At 52.6% G+C, this 24,980-nt stretch overlaps 1 protein-coding gene across 1 annotated transcript in view; it reads left to right on the forward strand.

Moving 5' to 3' along the window:
- Positions 1-676: 676 nt before the first annotated feature.
- The window catches only part of LOC128153748 (BTB/POZ domain-containing protein KCTD12-like), a 42,523-nt gene continuing 18,219 nt past the window's right edge, over positions 677-24,980 (forward strand). Inside the window, 5 exon segments of the mRNA XM_052813450.1 lie at positions 677-712; positions 1,401-1,472; positions 2,520-3,026; positions 3,028-3,427; positions 24,180-24,236. Coding sequence (XP_052669410.1) covers positions 2,544-3,026; positions 3,028-3,427; positions 24,180-24,236 — 940 coding nt within the window. The 5' untranslated portion in view covers positions 677-712; positions 1,401-1,472; positions 2,520-2,543.

Below are 24,980 nucleotides of genomic sequence, written 5' to 3' on the forward strand. Positions count from 1 at the left end.
GTTCCCCGAGCCCACCGAGCCCCTCGGGGCTGCGGTTCACGCTGATCCCCACAACTGGCCAGCCAGCTGAAATGGTGCCAGGCCAGTTTGGCCGGGCTGGGGCTGCTGGCTGGCCACGCTCCCCTGCCAAACACCCGCAGGAGCAAAGAGGGCCGGCACCTACTCCCACCACCGCACCAGGAGCGTGCGAAGCGCTTTGTGCACCGCACCGCAGCATCTTAAGGGCTACCATCCCCTTCCCGTGCCCAGCCTGGGGCTGGGGGTGCAGGGTGGGCAGCCCCCGGTGTGCGTGGGTGTCCCCCCTCCCCGGGACATGCCGGGGGTGCCGTAATGCTTTTGCCCAGCCGGGTTAATGGCATTAGAGCCAAATCCTGCTTTGCCGGGGGCTGGAGAGGGGGCCCCCCCGGAATCCCCTGGCCTCGCCTGGCCCCGGCACGGAGCTTCCCGATGGTGGGGGGGGGGGGGGGTGGATGGATGCAGGGATGGGGATGGAACCGAGCCGGTGGCGGGGGAGGCGGGGAGGGAGGGCGGGGGCGAGGCGGGCCCGGGGCCGACGGGGGATGGCGCTCGCCGCTTTCCCCACCATAAAACGGCAGGGCCAGGGCCGGGCGGGCAGAACGGAGCGGAGCGGCGGCGCGGCACGGCACGGCACGGCACGGCACGGCACGGCACGGCACGGCACGGCACGGAGCGGCCGGGCCGCCCTGCGGAGGTAACGGGGGCGGCGGGGTCCCAGCCCCGCTGGGATGGAGCGGGCTGAGGGAGAGGAGGGTCCGTCCCCCGGCCGGTGCAACGCCGGGGAGGGCTTGGGGACGGCTCCGGCTCCTCGAACCGGTGTCCCCGTCGGTGTCCCGCTGGGGTTTTTTGGTTTGGTTGGGTTTTTTTTTTTTTTTGCCGGGTGCGGGGAGGGGTTGCAGCCTGCCAGTAAAGGTGCTCCGGGTATGAGGGAGGCAGGGGGGTGGCTTTTTTTGTGTGTGACCCCCCACACACACACACACTCCGGTCCTGCAAACTCCTAGCCCTGCTGTGGGCAGCCCTCAGCCTCCGCCACCCGTGACAAAGGGATCTGGCTCTTGCCAGATGAGCTCCAGGCACAGGCAGGCTCCTGCCGGGTTTTCTGTAGCAGGGGAGCAGCGGTGTGGGCATATCATCAGGGAAAGGGACTAAAAGCCACTGCGGGAGAGGATTTGGGAAGCTGGAAGCCAGGTGGACCGCGCCAATCCTCTGTCCGATCTTTGCAGCCTCTTCCTTGGCAGAGGTTTGCCCAAGTCGCTCCTTGTTCAAAACCGATTCTCCCTGAACATCCCTACGAGCTGGGAGGAGGCGTGTGGCCATGAAATGCAGGCTCAGCTCTTCCCACCACCCAAAAGTGCCCACAGAGTTTTATTTTTGCCCTTTAGTTTCTCTGAAACTTGCATTAGGATCCTTCTGTGCTGCTCCTGTGAAGCCGTACGGCAGGACACAAGGACGGGGCGAGACTTTGTGTTGTTTCTTGGCTGTGGGACCAGTCCCCGGGGGGGGGTGCGGGCAGCTACTGCCAACTTCAAAGCAGTCCCAGGGATGCACTAACATCACACAGGGGAGTGGGCAGAGCTTGAGGCCAACCCTGCCAGGCAGTTCGGAGCAGTGCAGGAAAACCCCTTCTCTCCGTGGTCTCCCAAATCCCTGCACAGAGCACAGCTTGGCCAGGCTGGATCCAGAGTCTGTCTGCTGAACCAGGTTTATGTAAGCGCTGATTTGCAGTGTCAAGAGACGCCTATGAATCCACTTGCCTTTGGAAAATGTATAAAAACATGGCATCTGGCCCGAGGCTGTACCAGTGTTTGTCTTGGTCCCAGCCCCTTGGAGAGACCCTGCCATCTCTCACCTGCTCTCAGCTTGGCCTCGAGTCTCTGTCGAGTACTTTCCAGGAGCAAGGACAGAGCAGGAGTGCCAAAAGGCACTGTCACTCCGTGCTTTATAGTGTATCTAGCGTTGCTTTTCTGGCAGACCTGTGGGTGCTCCTTGCGTGGGACCATAAACTCCCCTCCGGCTCACTGGCTCGGCAGGAGACGCTGCGCCGTAATGCGGTCCTCCCTTGGCACGCTCAGCACCTCCTCCTGACTGGCAGGATGCTGGGCCAGGCGGGTCGCCGGTCAGACCCAGGGTGTGACGGTTCTGGCTTTCCTGTTATTAACATCGGTACGGCGTCGCTGAGCCTTCCTCGGCAAAGGTGCTAAGCCCCAGCCCCGGGAGCTGACCGTCGGGAGGGCTGCAGGCGGAGATGGCGTGTTCAGACCACGGGCAATGCTCTTCCCTTCTTGTGCCACGGAAGGGAAGGCGGCACTAGATAATGCTGCTTATTCCCAGAGCCAGGGATTGGGGAAGAGAGCTGACTTCCAGATGCCTGGAGAGACAGGGGCCTGATCCTGCGCTGCTTGCTGACCCAAAGCAAGTGCGATGCGGCTTGGGATCAGTGGGACAATGGGCTGCGTTTGCTGGCAGGCTTAACATTGGCACGTTGCTGCTTTTTGTTGCAGGTGGGAAGGCAGCAGTAGCTCACTATGGCCCTGGCAGACAACACGGGCTGTGCCAAACCCAGCGAGGAATTCCCCTTCCCTGAGATCATTGAACTCAATGTGGGTGGACAAGTCTACATCACCCGCCACCCCACTCTGGTCAGCGTGCCTGGCTCGCTCCTCTGGGAGATGTTCACCCAGAAGAACGTCCGCTCCCTGGCCCGCGACAGCAAGGGACGGTTCTTCGTGGATCGGGATGGCTTCCTCTTCCGCTACATCTTGGATTACATGAGGGACCAGCAGCTGGTGTTGCCCGACCACTTCCCGGAGAGGAGCCGCCTGCAGCGAGAGGCCGAGTACTTCATGCTGCCGGAGCTTGTGAAGATGCTGGCCCCCAAGCTCAGCAAGCAGAACTCGCTGGGAGACGACCCATGCCAAAGCGACCCAGAGGAGCTCTCCCCCAACGCAGATGCCACCCGCAACCTGACCTCCGCCAGTGCCACGCTCCCCAGCGCCGTGGCCGGTGGCCCCGGGGGGTACCGTCACCACCGGCACGGGTGCTGCCAGCACCGACGTCCGCAGGGCAGGTTTCATCACCATCGGCTACCGGGGCTCCTACACCCTGGGCAGGGACAGCCAGACGGATGCCAAGTTCCGCAGGGTGGCACGGATCATGGTCTGCGGCAAGACGTCGCTGGCTAAGGAGGTCTTTGGGGATACCTTGAACGAGAGCAGGGACCCGGACAGACCCCCGGAGAGGTACACCTCCAGGTACTACCTCAAATTCACCTTCTTGGAGCAAGCCTTTGATAAACTGGCCGATGCTGGCTTCCACATGGTGGCTTGCAACTCCACAGGCACCTGTGCCTTCGCCCATGACCAGACAGATGACAGGATCTGGACCTCTTACACCGAATATGTTTTCTATCGTGAGTGACACCAAAAAACCCCACCCCACAAACCGAACACCAACTCTCCCTTTCTTCTCCTGTGCTGGCTGTTGCCTAGAAGGTAGACATCCAACCCTCGAATCCCAGTGTCCCCCTTTGCCTCCTTTTGAGTTAGTTCTTGGGGTTTTTTTCCTCCTCCTTCCTCCGTGTTGAACCTGTTCAGCTCTTCCTCGTAGCAGCTGCTGACCACCAACCTTCTTCCCTCTCTCCGACTTCTGCAGTAGCCACCTGTAGCTCCCAACCCTCTCTGGATGTGTGGACTTGGACACTGTCGTGTACATGTTTTGGGTGGGAGGGGGGGATACACCGGACTGTGTTCTGGGCTGGGATTCCTACAGCTGGATGAGCTTGTCCGTGTTGGACGCTGAACTCGGCTCTCATGCCCTGTACGCCGTGCAGCTCCCTGGGAACATGCTGCATACACTGTATTTGATCTGCCAAGGGGTTTGAGTGAGAAAGTGTTGGTTTAAGGACATGGAGAAAGGTGGGAAGCGGAGAGGAGGGGGGGCGGGGGGGGGTGGGGTGGTGGAAAGATGAAGCCTCGCAGCACGGATATATTGCCATTAGCCCATGTAAGCAGCTTAGCGTTTAGACTGTCAGTGCTTGGGAAGGTTAAAGATGCACCCTGTGTTTGCAGTTCTGATTCAAAGCATCACTGCTGCTCTGGGATGCCTTGGGGTTTTTTTTTTTTGGGGGGGGGGGGGCGCAGATAGACAGATGCTCTGTTCATGCATATGTGGAGGGAGGTGGGGGGGGGTGGGGAAGGCTTTACACGCTGTAGGGTGTAAAATGCTTATACATCTCTCAAACTAGTTGGAGGTCTGTCAGAAAAAAGTACCTTCATCTTTCCTTTGGAGTACAATAGCGACATGGGCTTCAGGGGAATGGGCTTGGGTCGCTCCGGTGAGCAGCAGTCGGGCTCAGCTGCAGCCACGACTTCACAGATTAAAGGGAATCTTTGCCCAACATGAAAATCTTTGCCATTTTGGCAACCTTTTGCAAAGGTGTCTCCAATCACAGCTCTCCACGGCCTGCTTTTGGGCCTGGGGCTGGCTGCTGCAGCTTTACCATGCCTGGGCAATGTGTAATAAAGGAACAAAACTGACTCGCCTCCGTCTTCGTGTGCCAGGGTGCAAAGGCGGTAGTGCTGGGTGCGTGCTGTCTGCACCCAGAGGTGTTGCTCGGGCAGGACAGCAGCGCTGGCACATGGGCAGGGAGCAATGCGCTTTAGTACATGGATTCAAATACGGAGGAGAAGGAAGGCAGACAGACTTACTGGAGCCCTCTTGCCCTGCTCTGACACCCTCCTCCTCTTCGAACCCTCGCTCCCATCCCAGCTGGGCTGGCTTGCGATGCAGTACATCCTTGCAGGGATGCTGATGCAAGCGCTCGGGTCCAGAATTACCCACCCGTCTGCAGACCAGCCCTGGATGATGCATTCATCCCCATCGCTCAAGCAGGGCCTCGCAAGCTCTGGCACGAGGGGTCAGCCTGCAGATCTCGGTGACAACTCCTGCAGGAGCAGTCGCGGGTCACCCCGCTCCCCTGGTGTCCCCAACCGCTGCCCGCGCCTGCCCGCTCCTTCTCTGTCGCTCTGCCAGGTCACGGCTCCCTTACACCCACCATCCATCCCTGGTCCTCCACCTCTGCCTGCTTTCCGAGCAGCCCCCGTGAAGCTCTTGGTGCGGGGAGCTAAAGGATCAGCTCGCCGGCTGGATGCCAGCCGAAGGGGCATTTCTGTTCGGGGTTCATTTGGGAGGAAGGTTTGCAGCCGGTTTCCGAAGAGGTGGGAAGGCTGCAGTCTTCTGGCACGCAGGGCGAGCAAAAACTTTACGGCGAGGCAGTCCCTCTCTCCTGAAGAAGGGGAAGGCTAAAATGGTATTTTTATAAGGGCTTGTTCCTCATTGCAACAGCGTTTTTGAAGAGGAAATGACAACCAGCTTTAAAAAAAGAAAAGAAAAAGGAACTTGAGCTCTGTGTGGTGAGAGAGAGGCCGAAGGACAGAATTAAAAGCTTTTAAATAAAGGGGGAGGGTACACACACTCCATGTTTGCTTGTGGGTTTTTTTTAACTAAAGATTTTTCTGATCATTATTAATTAGGACTGATTAGAAAAAGAAATTGCTGCCTTGTGAGAAATGCTGGTGGTTTGATGTTTGCTTTCCCCCTCTGGAACTGGACTGAAAAATTGATCTCACAGGAGGAAGCATTTTTCCTGAGGGAGAAACCATAACGGCAAAGTCAACATTTAGGTGGTTTTGATCTGCCAGGTTATGTGATCTGGACTGTTAAACCTAATACCCTGAGTGAAATACGATCAGAGCGGAAGAGTTTACTTTTGAATCATCTGAGTCTGACAGTTTTCATGAAAACCAATACTTTGTGAAAAAATACTTTTGTTGAGAGATATCTCAACAAAAATACAACAGATCTGGGTTTGTTTCTTTTCTTTGCCTGTATCTAGTAATGGAAAGAGTGTCCATTTGCTGCTGCCCATGGCTGGGAGGCGAACCTGGTTAATTTGATCCTTAGGAGAGACCATTTGCAGAGAAATGGTGGCATGAAAAAACATCTCTTTGAGGTCCTCACCCTCTGAACAATCATGGCAAGTCACTTGAGCTGGGCAAAAAAAAGCAGGGGATGGCTGAAGTTAATTGGGAAGCTCTCTCAGTCTCCAGGGCTTCAAGGACACAGTGCAGAAGGCACTTTCCTGATGTCGCCTGTTTTGCTGGCTTTTCCTGGGAACGTGCCTGCATTTCTGTGTGTTTCCAGATCTCAAGCTGCCTGCTGGACCATGGTGGTCTGTCTCTGGGTTGGGCTTGTTCAAAGTACCTAGACCTACTTAGCTGTCCTTGAGCTTGTGATCTGTCCTCAGCATCTCCCACCATCCAGGATGTCCATAGGGACTCAAGGGAAAAAATCAGGTTTTGTTCAGTTTCCTTCCCTCCAGCCAGCCCTGGCTGTTGGACCCGGAGGTGCTTTTCTCTTCCCAGGAAAGTGGCACAACCCTGCCCTTGAGGCCCTGATTTCTGCCAGTGCACAACTGGATTAAGGCAGTGCTCCCCAGCTAGCACTGAAGCATAGCACCAGATCCTGCTAGAGGCACTGGCAGCAGAAGCCTGCTCCTATCTAGGAGCTGTAAAAGTGAAGATCCTCCGTGTGCACGGCAGGTCCAGGGCTTTGGAGAGGAGCCGGCTGCCCCCAGCTCAGTCGTGGGTGGCTTTGCTCCAGCGTCGGAGGGCTGGGACCTGCGAGGAAGGGCACGTGGGCTGTGCACGGGCAGTGCACACCTCTAGTAAGAATGGGTTGCGCATGCATTGGGGGATTAGTCACGTTGTCTGCAAAAGCCCAGGGCCAGGAGGGATCCCTGTGATTATTTTAATCTGACCTGCACTGAGCAGTCATCGGCTTTTCTGAAAGGAGTCCTGCTGTGAACGAGAAGTGGGGACTGTGTCTAAGCTAGAGCTGATCCATTCCCAGATGCCAGACCACCTACCACCTTGGCCTTGAGGATAGTTTTTAGGATAGCATAAAAAGCCCAAAACCTCCCAAGGGGGGTCTCTGTGCGGCAGCAGGTCCGTTGTGGAAGAATGTGGACCACGGTGGGGGAGAGTGTCCTTTGGGAAGGCGTCTGGTCTCAGTGCAAAGCTCAGCAGCTGCTGAGCTCACCAGAAACCAAGGAATGTTTTCATAAAGGGATTTAAGATTTCAAAGCTTGTTTTCCCTCTGAGGGTTAATGTAACTCACCCTTTCATTTGGAGATCCCCAGAAAATCATCCATCCCAAAATAATATCCCTCGTTTAAATGAGGCAGAACATGAACTCGGGCCGGGTCTGTGTTCCCAGGCGAGCACCCTGCCCACAAATTGCTGGTTACTCTCTCAGTGTCTCATTCTGCACAAAAACCTGCAGGAACTGAGCTTTCCCCATAAGGAAAAGCCAAATCCCATCTGTCTCCATCAGATGCTTCTGCCACCCAGACAGAACATCTGAAAACATTTTATCTCCTAGGTCTGTCTTCAGCCCCTCTCTAAAGGGACCCCCTTTGGTGGCAGAAAAGCCCTGCCCTGCCCCAAAGCTGAGCTCTCCCCATCCTGCCAGCAGCCAGGAGGCAATAAGTATGGAGCAGATCAGTACTGGGGGACTGGGAAGAGGACAAGCAGGTCCTGTGGGATCTAGAATATGAGAGAGGCTAGAGGGGAGACACAGAAACTCCTGTCCCCAGCCTAGAAATCCCACCCTGCCATGGGAGACCTGAGAAGCCCAGGCTGAGTGCACCACAAAGATTGAGACTTGATTGCAGTGTTGAAATAGCGAAGGACTTGCTGATCAAGAAGCACAGGAAGGGTAGAAGCAGCAGCAGCTGGAAGCTGGGACCAACCTCTTCTAATTTGAAAAATAAAACCCCCAAAAACTGCCTTTACCAGCATGGGTATTCACCACTGAGAAAACCCATCAGAGAGGCGGGGGGTTCTCCAGTTCTTGGTACAGAAACTGCAGCCTGGATGCTTTTCTGTAGGAAGGGGTTTAACAAAACAAGCTTTTAGGCTCAGTTTAGCAGCGGACACCGGTTGGCTGCAATGTGCAGGAGGTGAGACGATACGCAGAGCGTTGCTCTGCCCCGGCCGGCCGCGGAGAGACCTCTGGGCCTCCTTCCTGGGGCCGCGGGAGAAGCAAGAGAGGAAACGCAGCTGAGCAGTCGATGTTTGCATTTGCTGGAAGTCGTGAGAGCCAGAAGATGCTTTGGGTTGGGTAAGCTGTTCCGGCAGCTGGTGGAGAGCTGCAGGAGCACTTTGCAAATGAAGCTTGTTCAACCTGTGCTGACAGCTTGTTCTGAGCTAAAGCAGGTTAGGGTTTGTGACTTCGTGACATGCAGATGGTTTTCTTAAAACGCTCTTGCAGTTAAAAAAGTTTTGCTTACTTCTAGGTGGTGGATGGCTGGGAGTTATCACCCCCTGTCCTCTGGGAGAGCTGTACAGTATCTGACTGAAATATGTTCTTGCAAATAGATTAAACCAGATTACATCTAAATCATATTTGAGTCCACAGCACAACACCTGCCTCCCAGATGTCTGTTCCCTCTCCCTCCTTATCCTTCTCCAGGCTAGATACACTGTGATGCAGAGTCCACCTTGCCAACAGCATCCTTAAAGTGACCCTAAAGGGCACATTAGCCCCCAACACCCCGGGGCAGCAGGAAAAATCTGCCATCAGAAATAATTTTTCTTCCTGCTCATGGACTACTCTAGAGCATAGAAAACTTAACTCAGCCCCATGGTTTCCTAGACTCGGCCCAAAATTGGATGATGTGGTTCAGCAGGAGGCAGAGGAGCATGCAGCAATTATAGAGGATAAACACGGCTCGCTCTTTACTGCATGCAGCCAAGTGCCATCCTCTCTTGCAATTCTAATCAGAGACACAAAAAGCCTCTCCTGCCAGCAGCATGAAGAAAAGCATTTGTATGGAAAGCACAAATCACCTGGCTGGTGTTACTGGAGGAGCTGTACAAGCCCAGCCTTCCTGGATTAATTTAGGAGCTCTAGCAAAGGCTGATCGGGGCTAGCAGGCAGGGATGATCTGATGTTCCTGATCATTGGAGCAAGTGAGATGGAGCCTGGCCTTGTGGTCCTCGCCCATCATCATTTAGAGGACCTCTTTGGGAAGGCAAGGAAGAGGAGCACCTTGCATCCTCTTTCTCTAGACCCAAGATCCTTGGCATGTTCTCCCCAGTTGATGCCACAGCTGAGTCCAGGCCACCCATGCCTCATGGGAGAAACCATATCAAAGCCACCACAGCAGAGGACAGAGACTGGTGCAGCCTGCCCAGGCCACAGCAGCTCGGCTCAATCCCCTGCCCAGGGCCTTTTGGAAAGCTTAATGGTGCACACCTTGGTGCCCACCCCAGGGACCATGGCTGGGAAGAACCACAAGCGTGCAGAAGGGTGCTGTAGATTTTGGGGCCATTTCACAAGTGGAAGCCAATGTTCAGATGCAACTTGGGATGCACAGCCTCCGTTTCCCAGCTGTCAGTCAGCCCAGTTTGCAGGCTGCTCAGCCCTTTCTAAAAGTGCAGGTCCCTTCAACTTTGAGGAAGCTGCCCCCAGTGCCTAGATGGTTTTAGCTCAATTTCTTAAGTAGAAAGATTTGTGTAACTTCACACACCGTGTTCCTTCCCTTTTCTTAAAGAACCTGAATCTGTGGGCCAGTTTCACTCCAACCTGGCAGTGTTTCAACTATTAAGAGCCTGCCAATCGCATGAAAACGAGTTTTGGGGTATAGCAGACCTCCACAAATCCCCCTCCCCCTGCCCAGAGCATGAGCTCAGCCCTTAGACAGCAAAACCACACAAGAAAACAGACTTTGTGGGCTCTCTGCCCTCTGCAAGCTCCACAGGCAAGCAGCCTGCTGAGCCTGTGTAGGAGCTGGTGAGCCCTGGAGTGCACCAGAGTCAGGTTCGTGTTTAATTTACAGGTCCCCTGTGAAGGCAGATTGAGGTACTGAGCAGAGCTGGAAGATCATGGATGCTCAGATGCTTAAGGCTTATGCTTTGAGCCTGTAGAGCATTCATTGCACCTCTGCCTTGGGTGGCAGCTTGCCTGTACCAGCTCTTCCTTCATCCCAGCGTGGTTTGACCAAGACGTGTGGTCAAACAGCCCTCGAGATTAGAGAGGTTAAGGGCAATCCCTAGAGCTTGGCAAGGCATCTGGGCTAGAGATGCAGCTTGAGACAGGCAGCGGTCTTGGCAGACATGAGCGCACTGAGTTGTTATAGGAGGATAACCAGCCAGAGACCTGCAAAAGAGCTGCTTCATCCACAAAACTCTGCAGCAAGTCTCTGCCTTTCACTTGGGTCTGGAGGGAGGCAGCAGTACCATTGACAGACGGAAAAGTCCCTAACGGAGAGACAGCAGGAGAATTACTGGGACAAATGAGTGGGTTTCTAAAAACAAGAACTTATTCTTTATTTAAGGAAAGGGAACATAAAATCCAGAGTAAAGCTCAATGGGAGGGCATGGGAGTCTTGTGAGCAACCTTGGGGATTTCTGCATGTCCCATTGCTGCAGAGCCATCCCAAAGAGTCAGCTCCAGGGCATGCAGCCACAAAGCCACCATGCAGCCTGGCCACAAGGGCCACCAGAGCCTGGGAGCGGGGATTGCCCTCCAGCCGGGGATTTTGGAGGGGTCCTTGTGCTCCATACTCCACAGAGGAGGCTGTAAAACCTCGGTGCTCCTAGCAGAGCGGGACACAAAGGAGGGATGGGCAGGAACAGCCCTGGGAGCTCCCAGCAGAGGACAAGGGAACATTGCCATATAAAGAAGCAATAAGAACAACCGGCTTGAGGCTTTGCTATTCCCCCTCCACACTCGCCAGCATCAGCTCCTGCCCCAGAGCAGGACCGTGGGGGGCTCAGCACGGCCAGGGTATGGCTGGCTGCTGCCCTTCCTCGGGAGGGGCTGGTGGACATCTCCACCACACCACTCTTTCATCCCCAGCATCTTAAACTTTCTCCATCCCCACTCAAAACAAGGGCTGGGCACGTGACAAGGAGCAGTTTTGGGTGCTGCAGGACTGCTTATACCCTTTAGGGGCAAGAGGAACACCCTTGTCCCCGGGGAGGGATGCCTGCCGGCACTAGCAGGGGCTACCACCGCCCTCCCCTTACTGCATCCCATGAATAAACACCGAGGGCAGAGGAACCACCGCCTCTCCCAAAAGTCCCTCGCAGCTAGCTTTTCCCCCCACCCACACAGCCTGCACTCTCATTTCTCCTGCTCCCAGGGCCCCTGGAGAGGGGTGGCTGCCCCTCCAATGCTCTCCCTGAGGGGCAGGGACAAGACAGCGGTGGCATAGCCAGGATGCTCATTCCCTGCCAGTGTCCCAAAGGACAGAGACTCCCTAAACAGGGGACAGTGCCCAGGACTGCAGCTTAGCCTCCTGGATGGAGGAAGGCTGCTATCTAGCATCTGCAAAGATCATGCTGCTGCTGTGCCCTGGCTCAGGACTCCTCTGTGCTGGTAGAAGCACTTGATTCTGTCCCACCGACCCCAAAATGCACGCACTTATGTGCTGGTCTGCTAGAGCTGGAGCGCTGCCCACCCTCGAGGCGATGCTTGCGGACCTCTGCTAGCCATTGCGTGGCTGCCTCGGGCCTCCTGGCTTTGCTGGAAGCTGCGATTTCACTAGAAGTTCAGCTTTCGAGTTTGTTTGGTTTTTAGTTCGGGGCCCTTTTCCATGAAAAGGGAGGGCTCACAACCAAAAACCAAACAAAGGCATAAATGTTTAAGGCTCAAAGACAAAAAAAAGTAAATAAAGGAAACTGTAAAAAAAAAAAATCTCAAGTTTTCCTTAACCCAGTCTTGTGCTTCTGGGTTGGCCAGACAGACAGTGTTTATCAGTACCACATTAGCAGATACTTGTAGCCAGAGAAGCTGATGGCTTTCATGGCCCTAAGAGACAAAGTCTAGCAAACCCAAAGCAGGGCTTCTGCCAGCTCGTCACTGGTCCACGGGGCATGTCGCGCTTCCCTCACCTCTGAGCTGTCACGAAACGCCTGGTCCAGCCCAACGCAGGGCACAGGCTGCCCACATCTGCTCTCCACTTAGAAAGCCGAAGCTAGCAAGCACAGAGAGGGCACTTCGCCCTTGTAAGCCAGCGTGTTTTAAAATAGCCTCCAGTCCCCACAGTATAAATAAGAAACCCACTGAGTTACACTGTTTTGCCCCAGCTGGGGATCACTTCCTCAGAGCTGAGGCTTTCAACAACAACAAAAAAAAAAGAACAGTGCTCTAATCCTTCCCCTCTACAGCAGAACAACGGATTACAGCTCATTTAGTGAAGTCCCACTCTCCATGCAATTATGCCCTGCGTATATCTATTATTCCCGTTATGCCAGAGTCTTCTGGTTAATATACTATTTTAATCAACTCAAAGGATTAAATGTCATTAAGGACCCAGGAGGACGGTCTTTTCCAGCCGCAAGCGGACGGTGCTGTGGGCTGGTTGAGGGAGGAGGAACGGGGGTAATGGGGCAGCAGGGGACAGGGCTTTCCCCTGCATTGCTGGTAAAAGCAACAGTTTAGTAGGTAGAGTCTGTAGTTAACCAAGAAAAAAAGCAAGAGACAAGAAAACAGGAAACTGTTTTGCAAGCCTCCCATCACCAAAGCTTCCCCCTGCTCGGCTCAGCTCCGCAGCCCTCTGCCACGGACCTTGCTTTTCCCAAAGTCTCCCCAGGGATGGGGTGTCTCCGCTGGCTCCCGGGCTGCCTGGCGTCACACAGGATCTGTTTTGCATGTGCTGTTCGTGCGGATGTTGCGGCAGCAAGTCTGGCACCCTAAAAATCAGGGCTGTACCTCGGCTGGCTGCGGAGGGGGAGCCAACTTGCTCCCTGATACATCACAGCAGGCTTTGCATGGGAAGGGGAGCTGCCCAGGGCTTCCCATGGGATCCAAGAGCTCCTGCACTTACCAGTGATTTTGGAGCAGGCACAGAGACAGAGCAGCCCTGACATTTGTAACTTCTTTTTTTTTTTTTTTCTGTAGAACTTCCATTTTTTAAATTCACATACAATGCAGCTGGGTTTCCAGCTCCTCGTCTGTGTAAGGGGAAACGTCTCATTTGACTTCAGTCACTTTAATGGAGCAACTCCAAACCTGAAGAAACCGAGGGTACAGCCAATGTTTCCCAGTGGGCGTTCCCAAAATATTATTGTTCTTTGCACGCCTGGAGAGGATTTAACACAAAACCCCAGGGGAACAAAAAAATCAACAAGACGCCCCATGCTGCAGCCTTTTAACTATCACTTTGCTCCAGGGGAACTGAAGTCCCCAGGTCCTAGTTTGGAAGGATTCCCAGTCTTCTAGAAGTCACACTAGCAAAACAGGCCAGGAAAGTACTTCTCAGCACACTGGAAAGCTGAACACGTACCAAGCACATCGAGGTTATGATAAGGGCTTGGTGCCTTATGCCAAATATCTCCACGCTCATGTCCCTCCTTCTCCCGCCGCCTCAATTCAGTGTTGTTGCTAACTCGACCTTCCAGCAAACTGTGCTCTTGCAGGCTACAGAAAGCAAAGATATTTCCTTGTGGTGAGATATATTTGTATTTGCCAGGAGTGGTGAGGTCTTGGCACCAGGGACCTTCGCTGCAGGAGCTGAGGTCATCCGTCAGTGTCATGTAAATGAAGGACAAACCGCTCTGTCTCCCGTCGAGCAGAGAGTTGGCAGGAGTCAGGAGACCTTCCCTTGTTCTTAGCTTTGCTGGCAGACACCCCAGCGGTGCTGGTTCCTCCTGGGGGAGCACCGTTTTCTGGCTGGGCATCCCCTCCTCCCCGCACAGGGGTCTGCCACTGCCCCTTAGGGCTGACCTTCGCCTCCCCTCTCTTTCTGCCCGTGCTCCTCACAGTCGCTGAATCCTGCAGCAGCATCTTCTTCTGCTTTGAAGCTGCTTCAGAAGTTCCCAGAAGGCTCCCGTGGCACATGGGCACACTCAATCTCTAACCAACATCTGCTGTCCTGTTTCACAGGTTAATCAGTCAGTACTGGGGTCCAGAAATCCCAGCCCTGGCCCTCTGTAATGCTGGGTCTTGCTGGAAGCAAGGCTGTAAGGAGGCTTCAGGTGACTTAAGGGAACAGGCAGAGTCTGCAGGAGATGCAGGAACACTGGAAGTCTCCATGAACTAAAAAGCTTTGATCTACTTGCCGTCAGGTCTCACTAGGATTGCCCCTTCCCTTCCCTTCCCTTCCCTTCCCTTCCCTTCCCTTCCCTTCCCTTCCCTTCCCTTCCCTTCCCTTCCCTTCCCTTCCCTTCCCTTCCCTTCCCTTCCCTTCCCTTCCCTTCCCTTCCCTTTCGTCTTCAAACCTACCCACTTTTTTATTCCAGAAACTTTGGGTTTCTTTGTGTAGTTAATCATTAAAAAACCACTAAAAATTCCTCCAAAAGCAATTATCCCCCCCCCCCAAATTATCTTTTGATAAAAAAGGCAGGAGGGAGCTTAGCAACATGAAGAAAGGAGGATTTTTTTGTACAAGTCACCAAGAAGGGGCTGCAGGTTTCCTCGAGGAGAGATGCGCACAGCTCCCCAGCTCACCAGGGCAAAGGAGGCTTCCCCGCGTGCCCATGGCCAAAATTACAGACATCCCCCGGCTAGCAGTGGTCACTACGACCTTCCGTGCAGATGTACGTCCCACCAACAATAAGATCAGCAGCTCTGTGTACTCTCAGATAATTAGCAAGATCTTGGATTAAAAACGTGGAGGGGGCTAAGAACAGCTGTAGCGTTAACACGTGTGCTCAGGCTGAGCTCTGGTCCTGCGATGCCAAAGCATGGAGCACGTCCTTGGAAGTCGGCAGCTGGCCTGGAGAGGTGGGAAAGCAGCAGGAGACAGTGTCCCCCAGGAGCTTGGTCACTCCCTTCTCCACACATCAACACTCCAGCAGGAAGGGGACTATCGATGCGAGGCCAGTATCAGTAGGGAGGCTGGTTACAGCTGAGGTTGCAGCTTCAAAACAGACCCGTTGCCAGAAGTGATTATTTACTTGCCTGAAGCTAGCAGTTCATGTAATCAAGTAGATTGATCTGCTCTAACTTTACCGTCTTCAATTTGGATGTCAAAGTCTGGTTCTCCCCAGCACCTTTGATAGCGCAGCAAGAGAAGCGAGCGTTGCCATAGGGTCAGATGCCTGTCTGGAGGTGACACCTAGACATCTAACACAGGGGGGATTCATAGGCATTAGAGGTGCAGATGTCTCTCCACGGACTCCAAAAGGAGCCCCCAGAGACACTGAAGCTCCTTCTTTTCCTAAGGGACCTCTCTTTGTCAGCGTGCATTTCAATATAGACTTGGGGATGTAGATCAGCCACAAGCACATCACTGGCTGCAGAGACTGAAAGGATCTCAGGATGGGTGATGGACCTTTGACAAACCTTCCTCTGACCCAGGAGGGACCTGCTAACTCGGGAGGACAGTCCAGCTTGGAACTGGGGTCCCCTTTGAGATGCCATACCAAGACCCTCTGTGGGGTTGGGGAAGCTCTTTGGGGTCTATCTCAGGTTCCCCACTTGTGCTCAGCAATGACAACACCTCCCCAGTGAGCACCGGGTTACCCAGAAAGGCTGCAGCAATCACATAATGCTGTATGAAGCCGTTATCGTTAGTTCTGTGCCAGGAAGGACACAACAGAAAAGTGACCCGGTGTTGAAAGAGGGCCATTAAGCACCAAACCAAGAAAGCAAAGCTCTCTCGTGGGAGGCCTGATTACACACGATAAAATAATGGCGTGCTGGAGCGACCTGTGTGCAAGGTTTCCTGTGTAGTAATAATAATAGATGGTCCTAATTTGAGTTAATGACCCGATGGATGCCTTTGTCAGCCGCTGAACAAGACAAGGCAGCGAGCAGAGCCCTGATGCTTCATGCATATGGTTACTGAACGACTCTGTCAAACAGCGAGGTCTCCTCATCCTGCCTTAGTACATGGAGCAGGCAATTATTTACTTTTAAAGCTGTTTCTCACAAGGCTGAGCCGTTAGCAATTAATCACTGTACATTTCTAGAGAGACTCCACGTTTGACTTTCTTCCCTTTTTGGCAGCCCAGCCTGGCGCCCACCAGTTGTACCCTCAGGTCTGTGGCTGATGGGGCAAGTCCAGCCAAAGCCACTGAGGATGTCTTTTTCAAGGGGAATTTGTCAAAAATAGGTGAACGCAGGACCCTGGGGTGCAGCTGAGGCTGGACTGCAGGGGGAAGGGTTGGTGCTGACCAAGGCTGAGGCTTGGAGCAAGGGGAGGCTGAGCTGTGAGAAGCCAAGCAAAGGACGAAGCACAGCCTCAGGCAGGCTTGTTGCCCTGAATCAGCCCCTGGGGCTCCGTGGAGCTTCAGAAAACAGCCCAGCTCTATCACAACGAAGGTGCCCACCGGGATGGAGGGCCCCATCCTCCGCAGAGCATCCCCTCACCGCAGACAGTCAAAATCCACAGCCTCCTGCTGTATTACCCCCCACCAGTAATCCCCAGCCTTAATTGCCAGCACAGACCAGCTTTTGGAGAGGGGAGCAGGGAATTCCATTCATTTGCAATTGTGTTTGCATTCTATGTCTGGAATAACTCGGCACCACCTGCAAAACAGCCTTTTTTCCACTCCCCCTGTGCATAATTTTTCCAAAGCCCAAAGCCATCCCGGCGGGGGGAGGACGGGGCCTGGAGCCCAGCCCAGCACTGCATCTGCACAAACAGGACTCGGGGACATATCCATTTGTCGAGAGGTTTGAAGGGGCTCAGCCATTCACTAAAATAACATCCCTACCCTGTGTTTTAACCTTTTGGAAAACACAGCCCCAGCCCTTTCCAGACAGCAAGGAAGAAATTGCAGGCTTCGGTCTTTTTCTGTGGCTCGGGGGAGTTTATTTTCTCTCGGGCTGCATTTTCCAGGACAGCACTTCCTGAGAAAGCTGCTTGTCTGGGAGCTTTCAGCATTAGCTCAGCCCTTGGTAATCTGGAGACCCCGGGGTCAGTGGGTGAGCCACTTGTGAAATGAGTTTGTGGGGCCTGTCCCCGCTGCGGAGGATGCAGGGACCTTGCGTCTAACTGGGTCTGAGCCTTGCTGGTGGGGGAGAAAACCTTGAAAACACAGTGGGGGGATGAAGGAAAACCAAAAAAGTAATCCAGAATAAATGATTTTAGATTCAAGAGTGGACCTGCAGCTTTAATCTCTGTATGGCTGGGGCTGGCACTAATGCTTTTGAGCTGAGGTCTGGGCGGGCAGGTCTGGGTCCACCTGATGTAGCCCCGTGCAGCATCCAGTGGCTGGATCCTTGATGGGCTCCGGTCAGCTGTGCTGGATGCCATGAGGATTTGGGTACCGGCATTCAGATCTGCTCTGTAAACACAAGTGTCTGAGATTTGTGCGTCCTCGTGGATTTCTTAAGTTCTTTTTGCCATGAGGAGAGCAGAAGCACCCTGGGTTTCCTCTGTGCCCATCACCAACCCTGGTACTCATGTGGGAAGGTCAGTCCCCATGGCCCCTTGGAGACTTGGGGTTGTCAGCACCCTTTGGGGTGAGTGTCAAGCACCCAGAGGGGGGTGGGAAGCATCTTCCTTACCCATGGCAGCCCAAACCCCTGCACACCTCAAGGTCAGACCTCTCCTGACCTGGGCCCTCTCAGAAGCCCTTTTTCTCTTGGGGAAGATACTTTCCTGTTCCCCCCTCTGTGGGCAGGGTGGGCAGAGGGCCACCTCCCCATCCTGTCCCTCTGCCACGTGCTATGCTCCCCATGTCCCCTCACATGTCCAAGGGCTTGAAAGCAGAGGGGGAAAGCAGAGAGACACAGCCACGTCGCAAGCAGGAACAGAGGCAGGTGGTCTCCCCTGGAGACCCCAGCCCACCCGGAGCAGGGCCGTGCTTCCCCACGTCCCCAGCACATGAGCTTCCTCGCCTGCCCTTTGGGAGCCCACAGCACTCACCTCACTTAGGAAACAAGCTTGCAGAGCCGTAGTATTGCCAGTTCCTTCCTGCCCATCAACAAGGAGGATGGGATGGGGTGGGATGGGGTGGGATGGGATGGGATGGGATGGGATGGGATGGGATGGGATGGGATGGGATGGCTGCTCCAGACCTGTCGTCTGCCCAAGATGTTTCTCATCGCATGGCGTGCGTGGTTCACTACGCACAGGCAGCCTGCCAGCCGAACTGAATTACACAAGAGGCAAAGCAGAGCTAAATTTATACATTAAACACAAAATTGCACAGAGAGGGGGCCGGCTGCCCAGGGCGATCTGGCAGGAGTCGCCGCCATCCCCTCCCCTTCGCTGCCCCTGCAGCCTGGAGCCATCCTGAACCACACATACAAATTAAAAACCATTGGTTTGGAGCTGTGCAGATGCCTGCAAAACTATTTGGCAGAGATATTTTAGAACTTGCAGCCACAAGCTAAGTGCGTGAGATGCTGTCCACTTTGAGCAGTTTGTACTAGTAAAAATAGAGCCAGTGGCTCTTTGTCCAGCCAGCCCAAGCTGCAGTGGATACAGGAGACTGTTGACATACAGCTCATGCAAAATAAAGGTATTTGTTAATACCCCCTCACTCCCTGTTCACCAGAGACCTGTCAGACTCGGTTTGACTCAGGTAAGAGCAACACGCTGCAAGTAAGAGCATCCTCAGCCTCTCCCTGGTGTTGGGTGTGATTTTTAATTCCCAGAAGCCCCGTAGCTGTGCCAGGGTGCTACCACAAGCCATGTCCAAAGCTGGAGCAGGCTGTGCTCTCTCTGATTCCAGGGTACAGGTTTTGCCTTGTTCCTGTGCTGCTCCATACTCGTCCTCACCATGGTTATCAGCCTCCTAAGTGTGCCGGCTGAAAACACATCATTTTCAGCCCTGCAGCTGGCATTCCAGCCAAGGCATCCCAGCATTGAGCTGAGAACCTACTGAGCTCAGGAGCACGCACAGCAAATAGCTGGATAAAACCCTAAATTGATAGCCCGAGCCCATGAGCCCAAGAGCCTGACCCAGCTCTGCAGCCTTATTCACACAAATATTCCCCGTTTGCTCACTTTTCACCACTTCTCCCCGGCAGTCTCGCTGCTGTTCTGAGGTTTCCTGCCCAAAGTAGTCCCTGCTATAGCTAACCGGGGTGGGCAGGCAGCAAGAAGTTCCCGCAGCGGGACAGGAACAACACGCTGATCTTCTCCTAAGCAAGATTTTGCAGCAGCACTCTGAAAAACATTGCTTAGATGAATTCAGCAGAAAGCAAACGCACAGCCAGCTCTTAAATGGGTCTCAGAGCGGTTATCACCAGTTCGCTATGGGAGCAGGAAAACACAGTAAGCGGGCACCGCAGGACTCTCTGCAGAGTGGCCGTAGTCAATATTTTTCATTAACGACTCTGCTGATGGAGGAGACAGCACCTGTGTAACACTGACGGGTGGCTCTGAGCTGGGAGGGCTTGCCAGAGCTTAAGGGCGCGAGTTCAGAAGGGTGGGGGCCTTTGCAAAAAGATGAGTGTCAGATGGTGATGTGTTTGCGGGAGCCGGAGACGTGGGAGACGTGGGGTATGTTGTTCTTCTCAGCCTGACGCTGGGACTGGAACACTCTGCTCGCTTTGGGACAACGGGTTAGGAAAGATGTTGATGAACTGGAGGAAGTCCAGAGGAGAAGCACAAATAATAAGATGAGATTCAGTAACCATAGCTTATTAGGAAATGTTAAAGAAGCGAGGTTTGTTTAGTCTGGAAAGTAGAAGACATGAAAACAGTCCATCATCAGGCAAAGTTTAATTATAAAATGGATGGTAATCAATTGTACTGTAAGGTCACTGGAGAAAGGCTGAGAATGAAAACACTTAATTCACTGTAGCAAAAGTTTGGGTTGGACATTACTAAGAGCTTTCTATCAGCTACAGTAGTAACGTGCAGCACCACTGAGGCAGGTCTCTGTGGGAGGACTGGTATCGCCTTCCTGGAAGATTTAAGGTTAGACGAACATCCATCAGAGATGATCCCCTAGGATCCTGCGTCTATGAGCTGAGAAAGGGCGGATTAATACATCCACCCCCTCCCACTGCCTGGGCAGACCCCTGAAATTATTGACTATAAAACTAAGGGCCAGATCTTTGTGTCCCAAGGCAAGAAGCATCACCAATATTTTAACAAGGGATGCCACTGAATCCAGCTGTAGCCTGGAATAAATAGCCTGCCATGCATAAGTCCTGACAGAGGAGAAGCAATAGCTCCAGCAGTTTAAATGCAAATGCTTTCTCACCAGACCCAGCACTGACGCGTGGGTGAACACAGGGATGTTCTTTGCCTGCATCTGCCACCCTGCCGGGTTAGACCACCCCGGAGCCCTGCGAGTGTGACCAAGAAGAGGACGCTGCTCTCTCGTTTCCACCTCAGCCTTATCTCTGATTCTGCTGTTTTACATTACCTTCTCTTCGTCTTCTCTGCCACTGCCTACCTGCACGCCCCTCTGCTGCTGCCGCCTAGGATGTCCTCTCATTAGCCTGCACCTCCACCCACAGCTCTATCTGAGCTGGCATCTCTTTTGGCTTCCTGCAGGAAATGAGCTGGCGGGGGGGCATATGCACAGCACCTAAATTCAAACATCTTGCCGTATAATAAACAGAGGGTGGAGGACTCTAGCAGGCAACTGAAAGCACCCAAACGAGGCGGTGAACTCATGCAACTCAATAGCTTGTGGGGTTGCCTCTGCTAATGAGCTCTTCAAGGGGTCCCAGACTGTCCTGGCTTTCCAGCCCCCAAGACCCTCAGCCTGGTCTGCGAGCGCTGAAGCGCGTGTGACAGTGGTGGTGTCCCCTCCATTTAGCAGCTTCTGCAACCCCACCACCCAGCCAAGCCTTTCCTGCCCACGGGATGCGGTGGGAAAGAGCAGTGAAGGAGGAGTCCCGCTTCCGAGCCAGGTGCCTTCTCCTTCATGTCTTCACAAAATACTGGTGGTTTTCTCCGCCTAGACCCTTATTTCTAAGGAGAAGCTATGGCTCACCGTAGGGCCACCAAAACCAGACCACCTGAAGGTACCCCTCTACGGCCAGCAGTATCTTTTTCCCCTTCACCCGCCACAACGAGACTGAAATCAGCCTTGATGTGAGTTTTAACAGGGAAGAGATAGCGACGGGCATGTCTTCCTCCCTTGTCTTTCCTCCTGGTGATCCTGCATGTGTTTACCAGGCTGGCTTTTCCCTGCACGCGGGGTAGTGCCTGCCCTCACCTACGTGCATAGTTGGCAAGGAGATGTAATCCAGCAAAGCTGTGTTTTATGTTTCATGCCATTTTACATCTGATCTGAAACAAAATCCAGGGCTTTTTTTCTTTTTTTTTCTTCTGAAGACTAGAATCAAATCAAATAAAAAAAAAAATCAAGCCATTATTTAAATAATCGGTGGATGGGAGCTCGGTGACGCCGATTTAAAGGGATTTAGCTCCAACCTTAAAGCCTGGTGGGCTGCAATTTTCTGATTAATTCTTCCACAAACAGGGGTAAAAAAACTTCCCGGCCTTGACCCTGCTCCTGCTAAAGACATGTTGCAGAGGGTCAGCCTCTGAGGATGGGCAGAGGCAGGAGCGGCTGGACCGCAGGGTTCGGCCGCTTGCAGTAATTCTGACACTGGAGCCTTTCTACCCATCCCCTGCCCTTTCTCTTCGCCAGGCATCTCCTCCTGCCCATCTCTCTTCAGGCTGCATGACCATCACCTAATTACCACTCCTTTCTCAGAAATATGAACTCGGCACTGGACGTACTCTGTAATCAAATCAGACCTGAATGATGTTAAAGGAAAACTGAAAACCTTTCTAATAATGAATAAACCAACAGAGATTAAGTGCCCTGGCCCATCTAGAAATGATACATGGGCAGAGTGAAAATGCAAACTATTACATTAGAAAACAAGATCCGGAGGAGAGGATTTATCAGGCAGGAGCGGGCAGGGCACGTGTCCAGCTCCATGTCCTGCCTTTGACAGTGCCTGGCACAGAGATTTCAGACCAAGGTGGAAGAAACCCCTGCTTTGGTTTGCATTAGCCCCGCTCTGGGGGAATTTCTCCTTAACCTCAGCTTGTGGGCGATGCCCAATACCCTGCAGCATCATGGTTTCTGTCTCTCATCATGTTCGGTCTTATCTAAACCAATTTTGGAAGGCAGACTTCCTTAAAGGGAGCGTTCCATAAAAAGCATGTGTTTTTATGACAATGGCAATGCTCCCGTCAGCTTTTTCCTTATTTCTTTCCTCTTTAGCCTTGACTATCCTGATCTCACCCTCTTCATCATAAAACTCCCTTTATGCTTTTCACAGTTTTACTGAAAATCTTTGGGCAGACTTTAATCTTGTCTGTTTGTCCTGAGGAGAAGTGGCCAGGAATAAACTTAGAGCACTACTCTATTCCCTAAAGGTATTTTTTATATTTTCTGTGGTTTCTTATCCCCTTGCCTGATGCAGTCAACTGTGTGTGCTGCCTCTGACTGCTGAGCCAGCATTTCTTCATCTGCTCATCATTACACTGGGGTCTTATCTTTTTTTCTCTCTCTCCTGAGTCACTAAGGCTGATTTAAAACCCACCAAGGTGTATGAAAAGTTCAAGTGACATTTTCGAATGTGCATTTCTTTTCACTGCTTGCTGTTTCATTTAACCCACTGGCAGGCTCTTTGTTAGCGCACCTTTACGAGGTCCCCTTGCAGCTTATACTAGCCTCAGCCAGCTGATATTATTATCTATTCCCTGCAAAATTTTTCCACTTGACTGTTTGCCCTTTTCCCCTTGCATCGTTAATAAAAGACTTTCATCCTAAGATGGACTCTCGGGGATGTCCTATTATTATATTATTTATATGTTGAGAATGAACTCTTGATTCCATTTCTTCTTTTCTCTGCCTTAATAAGCTTTTAATACACTGTGGAAGTTAGACAACCCCCCTTTGGCTACTGAGTTTCCTTAAAAGCCTCTTTGATGGCCTTTATCAAAAAGCCCTCAGGAAAATGTATTAACTGTTCTCCATTATCTACTAGTTTGTTGACTTAACATAAGACAAACGGATTTTTTTTCCCTGTGTATTAGAAGCACACAGGCGGTTTTTAATTCTGCCTTTAATTATTATTTCAGTTTGCTTGCTACGTACAGAAGCAGTTACAATTCCTAAATGGATCCTTGCAAACATGCTCAGGTGAACCATTTATTTGCTGAAAAACACAGGTTTGGGGTTAATTAAGACTAGTTGCAAATTCATCAAAAAGTACAGGAAATAGTGCTGAAAAACCTTTTTCTGGCAAGTGAAAAATATGTTTCCTTCTGCAGCTTTTAAACAAAATATTCTAATTTCCCCTTTTCAAACAATATTTCAAGATTAAGTATAATTTTAACCTGCCTCTCCATGTTGTATTAACGGGTTTCTAGGGAAAATTTCTTTTCAATAGCAACCGGCTAAAACCAGAGAGGGAGAGATGTCTTGTTTCAGCCCACTATTCTTCCGCAATGAAATCAAATTAATTAATAAACCATTTGGGGCTGTCTTCCAGACCTTCCCTTCCTCCCCTGCAAGCAGAAAACAGGTTGTTTATACCTTTCTGCAGCTCAGGCTTTCAGGGAGGAAAACCAGGGGCTAACCTCCAAGCCTCCAAGGAGCAAGAGGGCAACTCCTTTGCTCCTCCAGGTGGAAAAAGCATGAGTAGAGACATGGTGGTTGTGATGCCGAGGCTTGTGACCCCCTCAAGAGTACCAAGGGAGACATCCTAACCCAGGGGCTTGGTCTGCTCCAAAATCTTCCTCGTCTCAGGGGAAGGGATGCACTAGCCCATTGCCTTGTCCCTGCACCTACAGGACATCTTTGAAAAAAAAGTTCCCTTCAAAAAATTGCCAGTTTCTGCTAATGCAGGGGCATCTCTTCAACTGAAACAGTAAGATGGGTTTGAGCTGGTCAACTTTTTCCTGGATGGGGGGGGGTCAGCTTATGCTCTACTTCAAAAAGGCATGAAATGCTCTGGAGGAGTGCAGCAGGGTACCTACCAGAGACATTTCGAAAGAAGGCCACGTGTCATGCACTATAAAACCTGGCTGGGCCCATGGTGCACATCCAAGGGAAATTCCCTGGAAATAATTTTTCACAGGATGGACCACAGCGCTCTTCCTTTCCTTGCATCCCTCCCAAATCGGTGTGCTCGCGTGAAGAGAGGTCACCAGAAAGCCGTCGTGGTGGAGCGGAGAGCCAGACCCAGACCTTCTCCTTTGTTTCTAGGTCCTGTTGTACGAGGCCAACTCTCCAGGCAGCTGTCCAGGCACTGCAGCCTTCCAGGTAAAAGCACTACAAGGGATGTCGTAGGGCAAGTCTGGGAGTGGGTGAGGGTGCCGGTGAAGACGGGGGTTCAGGTCTGTCTGGGCAAGGAGGTGTCTAGAGGATTTGAGATTCAGTAGTGGCTTTGTGCTCCTCGTGATTCCCAGGTGGCCCAGTGCTTGGTCTCACTGGCCGTGAGAGCCTCCTCGGTGGCTTCAGTCCCTTCACTGCACCCGTAGGATATCGTCTAAGCTGTTGTGTTTGTCGAACCAACTGGGTTTGAGACCAGAAGTGGAGCTGAGCCAACACCTTTCAGCGGGGACTTCGAAGTCTTCCCAAATCCTGGGTTTTATTCTTTTCAAAAGTGGATCAGAGCTGAAGAGGAGGCATGAAGGAGAGACAGCCACCTCTCGTACAAGCCTTTAACATTTGAGCGGGGACATTTAATAAGACGTTCCAGTGAGCATCTGCATACATGGAGATGCTGGCCAACAGGGTGGTTTGAATGACGCTGTATCTCATTTGAAAGCACAGCCTCCCTCTTGCACTGCTCAGCTTGTGCTTGGCTCCCAGAGCTACACAAGAATATTTAATTCTGCACATTCCTCAGCTTTTGGGAAAGGCCGTAGTCCAGAACCACAAATAGTCATTGCCCAAAGGACTTAACGCTCCAAAAAGGAAATGGAAAGGGGGAAACTGCAGCTGTATCATGGAAGGGAGGCTTCCAAGGGCTGTATTAGGCTCTGGCAGATTTTCCAATGAGTG

This window comes from Harpia harpyja, chromosome 18 (assembly GCF_026419915.1).
Source record: "Harpia harpyja isolate bHarHar1 chromosome 18, bHarHar1 primary haplotype, whole genome shotgun sequence".
In the NCBI taxonomy this organism is placed as follows: domain Eukaryota; kingdom Metazoa; phylum Chordata; class Aves; order Accipitriformes; family Accipitridae; genus Harpia; species Harpia harpyja.